This window comes from Plectropomus leopardus, unplaced genomic scaffold, assembly GCF_008729295.1.
Source record: "Plectropomus leopardus isolate mb unplaced genomic scaffold, YSFRI_Pleo_2.0 unplaced_scaffold2433, whole genome shotgun sequence".
Taxonomy (NCBI): Eukaryota; Metazoa; Chordata; class Actinopteri; order Perciformes; family Serranidae; genus Plectropomus; species Plectropomus leopardus.
In genome coordinates, this window is record NW_024626413.1 from 1 (window position 1) to 9157 (window position 9157).

At 45.2% G+C, this 9157-nt stretch overlaps 1 protein-coding gene across 1 annotated transcript; it reads right to left on the minus strand.

Annotated features, from left to right (window-relative positions):
- Window positions 1–4699: 4699 nt before the first annotated feature.
- On the minus strand, window positions 4700–8066 carry LOC121966396 (band 4.1-like protein 3; the record flags this gene model as incomplete). The annotated part of the gene is made up of 9 exons (XM_042516498.1): window positions 8034–8066; window positions 7043–7121; window positions 6787–6966; window positions 6599–6703; window positions 6353–6395; window positions 6162–6237; window positions 5965–6086; window positions 5092–5188; window positions 4700–4787 (listed from the first exon to the last, which is right to left on the minus strand). Coding segments are annotated over exons 2-9 (780 nt in total), but the record flags the coding sequence as incomplete, so codon positions are not given.
- Between the last annotated feature and the right edge of the window lie 1091 nt (window positions 8067–9157).

A 9157-nucleotide genomic window follows, 5' to 3' on the forward strand; every position in this document is an offset into this window, starting at 1 on the left:
AGTAGGAGACTGATCATGAAGGTGAGTCAGCTGGTGGACTGAAATCTGGGGGGGTTAATGGTCCTCCAGGAGGTGGGCATGTCCTCTGGGACATTTGAGGACTCAGAACGTGTTCAGGTCTTTAGTGAAATGTTCATGCTGCTGATTTCCTGTTGATCTTCGAGTTTTTGGGGGGACAGTTTGAGTTTTTGGGGGGACATCAGATCCAGATCTGATCCGGATCAGTCTGTCGCTGAGCTCGGTTACATCGCAGAGCTGTAAGACTTTGACAGACAGCTGTCAGAGTCAGAGGGGACACTGCTGATTGATTGAGCAATGTGATCAGTGTGATCAGTGATCAATGTGATCTGTGATCTGTGATCAGTGTGATCAGTGTGATCAGTGATCAGTGTGATCTGTGATCAGTGTGATCAGTGTGATCTGTGATCAGTGTGATCAGTGTGATCAGTGATCAGTGTGATCAGTGATCAGTGTGATCTGTGATCAGTGTGATCAGTGTGATCTGTGATCAGTGTGATCAGTGTGATCAGTGTGATCTGTGATCAGTGTGATCAGTGATCAATGATCAGTGTGATCTGTGATCAGTGTGATCTGTGATCAGTGTGATCTGTGATCAGTGTGATCTGTGTGATCAGTGTGATCTGTGATCAATGTGATCAGTGTGATCTGTGATCAATGTGATCAGTGTGATCACTGTGATCAGTGTGATCAGTGTGATCAGTGATCAGTGTGATCTGTGATCAGTGTGATCTGTGATCAGTGATCAGTGTGATCTGTGTGATCAGTGATCTGTGATCAGTGTGATCAGTGATCAGTGTGATCTGTGATCAATGTGATCTGTGATCTGTGATCAGTGTGATCTGTGATCAATGTGATCTGTGATCTGTGATCAGTGTAATCAGTGTGATCAGTGATCAGTGTGATCAGTGTGATCAGTGTGATCTGTGATCAGTGATCAGTGTGATCTGTGATCAGTGATCAGTGTGATCAGTGTGATCAGTGTGATCAGTGTGATCTGTGATCAGTGATCAGTGTGATCTGTGATCAGTGATCAGTGATCAGTGTGATCAGTGTGATCTGTGATCAGTGTGATCAGTGATCAGTGATCAGTGTGATCTGTGATCAGTGTGATCAGTGATCAGTGTGATCTGTGATCAGTGTGATCAGTGTGATCTGTGATCAGTGTGATCAGTGTGATCAGTGTGATCAGTGTGATCTGTGATCAGTGTGATCAGTGATCAATGATCAGTGTGATCAGTGATCAGTGTGATCTGTGATCAGTGTGATCTGTGATCAGTGATCAGTGTGATCTGTGATCAGTGATCAGTGTGATCTGTGATCAGTGTGATCTGTGATCAGTGATCAGTGTGATCAGTGTGATCAGTGATCTGTGATCAGTGTGATCAGTGATCAGTGATCAGTGTGATCTGTGATCAGTGATCAGTGTGATCAGTGTGATCAGTGTGATCTGTGATCAGTGATCAGTGTGATCTGTGATCAGTGATCAGTGATCAGTGTGATCAGTGTGAGCTGTGTGAGCTGTTATCAGTGATCAGTGATCAGTGTGATCTGTGATCAGTGTGATCAGTGATCAGTGTGATCTGTGATCAGTGTGATCAGTGTGATCTGTGATCAGTGTGATCAGTGTGATCAGTGTGATCAGTGTGATCTGTGATCAGTGTGATCAGTGATCAATGATCAGTGTGATCAGTGATCAGTGTGATCTGTGATCAGTGTGATCTGTGATCAGTGATCAGTGTGATCTGTGATCAGTGTGATCTGTGATCAGTGTGATCTGTGATCAGTGTGATCTGTGATCAGTGATCAGTGTGATCAGTGTGATCAGTGTGATCAGTGATCTGTGATCAGTGTGATCAGTGATCAGTGTGATCTGTGATCAATGTGATCTGTGATCTGTGATCAGTGTGATCTGTGATCAATGTGATCTGTGATCTGTGATCAGTGTAATCAGTGTGATCAGTGATCAGTGTGATCAGTGTGATCAGTGTGATCTGTGATCAGTGATCAGTGTGATCTGTGATCAGTGTGATCTGTGATCAGTGATCAGTGTGATCAGTGTGATCAGTGTGATCAGTGTGATCTGTGATCAGTGTGATCTGTGATCAGTGATCAGTGTGATCAGTGTGAGCTGTGTGAGCTGTTATCAGTGATCAGTGATCAGTGTGATCTGTGATCAGTGTGATCAGTGATCAGTGTGATCTGTGATCAGTGTGATCAGTGTGATCAGTGTGAGCTGTGATCTGTGATCAGTGTGATCTGTGATCAGTGTGATCAGTGATCAGTGTGATCAGTGATCAGTGTGATCAGTGATCAGTGTGATCTGTGATCAGTGATCAGTGTGATCAGTGATCAGTGTGATCAGTGATCAGTGTGATCAGTGATCAGTGTGATCAGTGATCTGTGATCAGTGTGATCAGTGTGATCAGTGTGATCAGTGTGATCTGTGATCAGTGATCAGTGTGATCTGTGATCAGTGATCAGTGTGATCTGTGATCAGTGATCAGTGTGATCTGTGTGATCTGTGTGATGTGTGATCAGTGTGATCAGTGTGATCAGTGTGATCAGTGATCAGTGTGATCTGTGATCAGTTATCAGTGTGATCAGTGATCAGTGATCAGTGTGATCAGTGATCAGTGTGATCTGTGATCAGTGTGATCTGTGATCAGTAATCAGTGTGATCAGTGATCAGTGTGATCTGTGATCAGTGTGATCAGTGTGATCAGTGTGATCTGTGATCAGTGATCAGTGTGATCAGTGATCAGTGTGATCTGTGATCAGTAATCAGTGTGATCAGTGATCAGTGTGATCTGTGATCTGTGATCAGTGTGATCTGTGATCAGTGATCAGTGTGATCTGTGATCAGTGTGATCTGTGATCTGTGATCAGTGATCAGTGATCAGTGATCAGTGTGATCAGTGTGATCTGTGATCAGTGATCAGTGTGATCAGTGTGATCAGTGATCAGTGTGATCAGTGTGATCTGATCAGTGTGATCTGTGATCAGTGATCAGTGTGATCTGTGATCAGTGTGATCTGTGATCTGTGATCAGTGATCAGTGATCAGTGTGATCAGTGTGATCTGTGATCAGTGATCAGTGTGATCAGTGTGATCAGTGATCAGTGTGATCAGTGTGATCTGTGATCAGTGTGATCAGTGTGATCTGTGATCAGTGATCAGTGTGATCAGTGTGATCAGTGTGATCAGTGATCAGTGTGATCAGTGTGATCTGTGATCAGTGTGATCAGTGTGATCAGTGTGATCTGTGATCAGTGATCAGTGTGATCAGGTATCTGCTGACTCTGGTCTGATGAAAATGAATCAGATCTAAATGAGTCTGCGTGTCACTGAGAGAGACACAGTTAATGGAACACACACCATGGAAAGATCAATACTGACATCCTGCACGCACACACACACACACACACACACACGCACACACACACACACACACACACACACACACACACACACACACACACACACACACACACACACACACACACACACACACACACACACACACACACACACAACCATCACACACACACACACACACACACACACACACACACACACACACACACAGGTTAGGTTAGGCTGGGTGTTGTCGGACAGGAAGTGGGTCATGTATTGATGATGATTGATGATCGATCGGCTGCTCTGAATGTCACTCTGCAGCTCTCATGTTGATTAAAGGGTTCAAATATGCAGATCAATAACTGACAGAACGATGTGAAATAAAACTCTGAACATCAGATCAGATCTGAGGTGATCAGAAATAATTAGTTATCAATTAGATCACAGTCCGAGAAATTTAAGGGGAAACTGGATTTAAGGACTTTAAGGGACTCTGAATCTGATCGGACCAATCGATCAAAGGATGTAATCAGTCACAGAGACTCGTCTCATCTCGTGGTCATTGTTTTTCGGTTTGTTGAGCAGCAAAAAGACTTCAGACTTCAAACCAAAACTCTGAAAAACACTCAAACGCTACATGATCTCTTCTTCTACTGACGCTTTTACCGCCGGTAATTCCCGAGGTTTCCTCCCACATTCTACTGTGGCGAGTGTGTTTACGTTAGCGTGATGGAGGTCGACTTGAGTGGTTTTACGTTAGCGTGATGAAGGTCGACTTGAGTGTGTTTACGTTAGCGTGATGAAGGTCGACTTGAGTGTGTTAGGTTAGCGTGATGAAGGTCGACTTGAGTGTGTTTACGTTAGCGTGATGAAGGTCGACTTGAGTGAGTTTACGTTAGCGTGATGACGGTCGACTGAGTGTGTTTACGTTAGCGTGATGACGGTCGACTTGAGTGTGTTTACGTTAGCGTGATGAAGGTCGACTTGACTTGAGTGTGTTTACGTTAGCGTGATGACGGTCGACTTGAGTGTGTTTACGTTAGCGTGATGACGGTCGACTTGAGTGTGTTTACGTTAGCGTGATGAAGGTCGACTTGAGTGTGTTTACGTTAGCGTGATGAAGGTCGACTTGAGTGTGTTTACGTTAGCGTGATGAAGGTCGACTTGAGTGTGTTTTACGTTAGCGTGATGAAGGTCGACTTGAGTGTGTTTACGTTAGCGTGATGAAGGTCGACTTGAGTGAGTTTACGTTAGCGTGATGAAGGTCGACTTGAGTGTGTTTTTACGTTAGCGTGATGAAGGTCGACTTGAGTGTGTTTACCTTAGCGTGATGAAGGTCGACTCCGTACATTGAGAGTTTCTTCACGTTGTCCAGGAAGTGCATCTCTGCTTCAGCCGGCGTCATTCCCCTAAATACACGACCGCACAGTCAACCGCCGAGCAAGTTCATAAATCACAGTAAACTGAAAAGTTTGAGGGTCCAGTCAGAATTTTAGGGTCCGGTCAGTGTTTTGGGGTCCAGTCAGGGTTTTACGGTCTGGTCAGAGTTTCAGGGTCTGGTCAGTGTTTTAGGGCCCTGTCAGGGTTTTAAGGTCTGGTCAGAATTTCAGGGTCCGGTCAGTGTTTTGGGGTCCAGTCAGGGTTTTACGGTCTGGTCAGAATTTCAGGGTCCGGTCAGTGTTTTGGGGTCCAGTCGGTGGTGTGTGGATGAACCTGTAGGTTTTGTGCAGCTCCATGATTTTCTCCTCCATCTCTTTTGTTTGATTCGGAGCGAAACAGAGTTCACTGATGTAATCTGAAGCACACTCATCTGAAACAGACAGACAGGTCAGGACAGAGACAGACAGACAGGTCAGACAGACAGGAAGGAGACAGACAGACAGGTCAGAGACAGACAGGAAGGAGACAGACAGGTCAGAGACAGACAGGTCAGGACAGAGACAGACAGGTCAGAGACAGACAGGTCAGAGACAGTGACAGACGGGACAGAGACAGACAGGTCAGAGACAGACAGGTCAGAGACAGACAGGTCAGAGACAGTGACAGACAGGTCAGGACAGAGACAGACAGGTCAGAGACAGACAGGTCAGAGACAGACAGGAGAGACAGACAGGTCAGAGACAGAGACAGACAGCTCAGAGACAGACAGGTCAGGACAGAGACAGACAGGTCAGAGACAGAGACAGACAGGTCAGAGACAGACAGGTCAGACAGACAGACAGGTCAGAGACAGAGGTCAGACAGACAGGAGAGAGACAGACAGGTCAGGACAGAGACAGACAGGTCAGAGACAGACAGGTCAGGACAGAGACAGACAGGTCAGAGACAGAGACAGAGAGGTCAGAGACAGACAGGTCAGGACAGAGACAGACAGGTCAGAGACAGAGACAGACAGGTCAGACAGAGACAGACAGGTCAGAGACAGACAGACAGGTCAGAGACAGACAGGACAGACACAGGTCAGGTCAGAGACAGAGACAGATAGGTCAGAGACAGGCAGGTCAGAGACAGAGACAGACAGGTCAGAGACAGACAGGACAGGTCAGAGATAGATTTGGGGGGTTACAGCAGGGTTTGGAGGGGTACCTGGATCGTAGTCTCCAAGCTCTGATTGGACAGTGTAGGAGCCGAGGACGGTGTGAGTCGCAAACGAACACGGAAGACGACCGGAAACTATATCCTGTCTGAGTTGGAGACACAGGAAGTACCTGCAGAGGGACAGGAATCTGTTGACACAGGTGAGGACAGGTGAGAACGTGAGACGGACAGGTGTGGGGACATACCTGGTGATGTCCTCAGAGAGCTGTGCGGGGTCAGGAGGGTAAAACTTGACATTAAAGGAGAAGTTCCAGGGGACACCTGAGAGACAGTGAGACAGTTTCACAAAGACCATTAACCAATCAGCCTGGACCATAACTGACCAATCAGGATCAAGCATACAAAGCTCTGCCTCCCAGGGGGCGGAGCTACTGACCTCTGACCTGCTTCTTCATCTCCTTCGCCGGGTCCAACCAGTTCTACAGACAAAGGGACAGGTCAGACAGACGGACAGACAGGTGGACAGAGGGACAGACAGACAGAGAGACAGGTGGTCAGAGGGACAGACAGGTGGACAGACAGACAGACAGACAGAGGGACAGACTGAGAGACAGACAGTTTGACAGACAGAATGACAGACAGACGAGCAGGCAGACAGACAGACAGAGACAGTTGGACAGACCTTGTTGTTGTCTGTGTCCCTGAAGGACAGGGCAAAGTAGTCTCTCTCCAGCAGGTTGATGTGTTCACAAACTTTCTCAAACAGCTGAACGCCGCGAGCTCGTTTCTACGCAGAGAGGGAGACGTTAACATCCCAAAATATGTCACATGTTTATAGACTGTTCCCCCTCCACCTGTCCCCCGTCTCACCTCCACAGTGCAGGTGAACAGCGAGCCGTCCAGCAGGGTTACTTTGGTCTGCATGGTCCTGAAGCTCAGCGGGTTTCTGGCCGGAGAGCGTGCGAGCCTGCTATTGGACGACAGGTGACTCGCTGAGTCCTCGCCCAATGAGCTGTGAGCTTGGCTGTGGGACAGCCGGCCCTCCCCGCCCTGAGGATGCAGGAAGTGATGTCATGTATGTCACCCATCAGTAATCCTGCTTTTTCCTGGTGGGCTTTCATTTTACCTGTTTAGGTGTGGAGTGGGCAGCAGCTTCAGGGAATGACTCCTCTGGCTCACCTGGCTCTGTCGTCATGGTGATTCACCTGAGAGAGGGGGACAACACGCAGAGTGACGACCGTCAGCAGATTAACCTTCGGAGGACACGCCCACCGATGTTTAAAACAGACGGACCGACAGGTGAGACTGAGGACCTGGAACGCTGTGCCACGACCACACTGGAGACACCGCCAAAACACACCACAGGTACACTGCACACGTGTCAGAGCGTCACAGGTACACTGCACACGTGTCAGAGCGTCACAGGTACACTGCACAGGTGTCAGACCAAATAATCCTAACAATGTTCTTCATCACAATGTATTATTATAATAATGTGTTTGTGGATTTAAATATACAGAACTGTTTACAGTTATTTTTTTTCAAATTCTTCTTCTTCTTCTTCTTCTTCTTCTTCTTCTTATTATTATTATTATTATTATTATCATTCTCATTCCTACTGCCTACAGATTCAAACATTTCTTTCTAACCCTAACTGCACATAAGCATGAGATAGTGTTTAGGCTGTATTCTAAAGTGTTACTGATATCACATTATCTGCTGTGTGGTCATTATTATTATTATTATTATTATTATTATTATTATTATTATTATTATTATTATTATTATTATTATTTTTGTTGTTCTCTGTGTAGAAATATTGAATCAGTGTCACTGAGGTGATGCGGTAGTTTTGCCGGTCGGAGTGTTTGAGTCTTTGTCGTCCTGCAGCAGGAAACACCCCGCTGTTACACACACACACACACACACACACACACACACACACACACACACTGCAGTGTGATGTAGCAGAAATGATGCTCTCTCTCTCTCGCTCTCTATCGCTCTCTCTCTCTGATGATCGATAACTGCCTGATAATCAGATCTGTCGGTGATATATTGGTCATCTATCAGTGATCAATAAGTCGTCTGTAAATAAGCCAGCAGCAGATCTTTACCTGTCCTCGTGCAGGACGTTCGCCCTCTTCCTCCGGTAACCGACAGGCTTTTTTTTTTTTTTTTAACGTCACCGCTCCGTACACTCAGCGCGCGGCGGACCTGTGACGTCATGACGCAGGGCGCTGAGACAGCTGTTTGTTTTCCCGGTGTTTTTGTTTATTTGTGACTTTATCAAATATTTATCATCACAGTGGATTCTGGTCCGGAACTCAGACTGTCAGTGAGTCAGAGCTCAACACACACACACATCATTCACATGCTCAGCATTCACAACAAATAAAACAACAACAACAACAAATAAAACAACAACAATTATAACAATACTATTAGTAGCAGTACTAATAATAATATTCAGAATAATACATTAACAATATCGGTTCAAATGATGTGCTGATTTATGAATATGTTCAAAAACAAGTTTTAACATTTTAAGATTTACTTAAGTATTCACGCAGACTGCAGTGAGGTTATTAATACTACTATGCTGCTGTGTGTGTGTGTGTGTGTGTGTGTGTGTGTTACTCACCAGTGAGTTGGAGACAGGCAGGAAACGATCAATGCCAACAGACAAGGGAAGATGAAAACATCAAGTTAATGTTTTTTTATACACACACACACACACACACACACACACACACACACACACATATTTATATATATATATATATAATTTATACTTTATTAACTCTCTTTATCATGTATCATTATTTATATCAACAGCTACCATTAAATTTAATTTAACACTTATTCTCATTTTTTAAATTTACTATTACTTATTGCACACACATTAGGGTCACACAGTAATCACCATTTAATTGAATTTATTCTCAATAATTAGGATTTATCATCTCTGATTATTATTTGTTGGCTCTCCGTCTGTCAGTTGACTTTATGATTTGGGACTCTAACTGGTTAAAATGGTCTGTAAAATCTGTTCCCAACTTGAGCTCTGGTTCATAAAACAAACATGTTAAACAACAAGTTAAGGTCATGTGACATGATGAGCGACGGAGACGGAGGACCAGCAGCCTTCAGGGCCTCCGTACTTTCACAAAAATATCAAACAATCGTCACTGAAACCGCGTTACATGTCTGATCTATGCAGACTGTGACTGACCCTGTT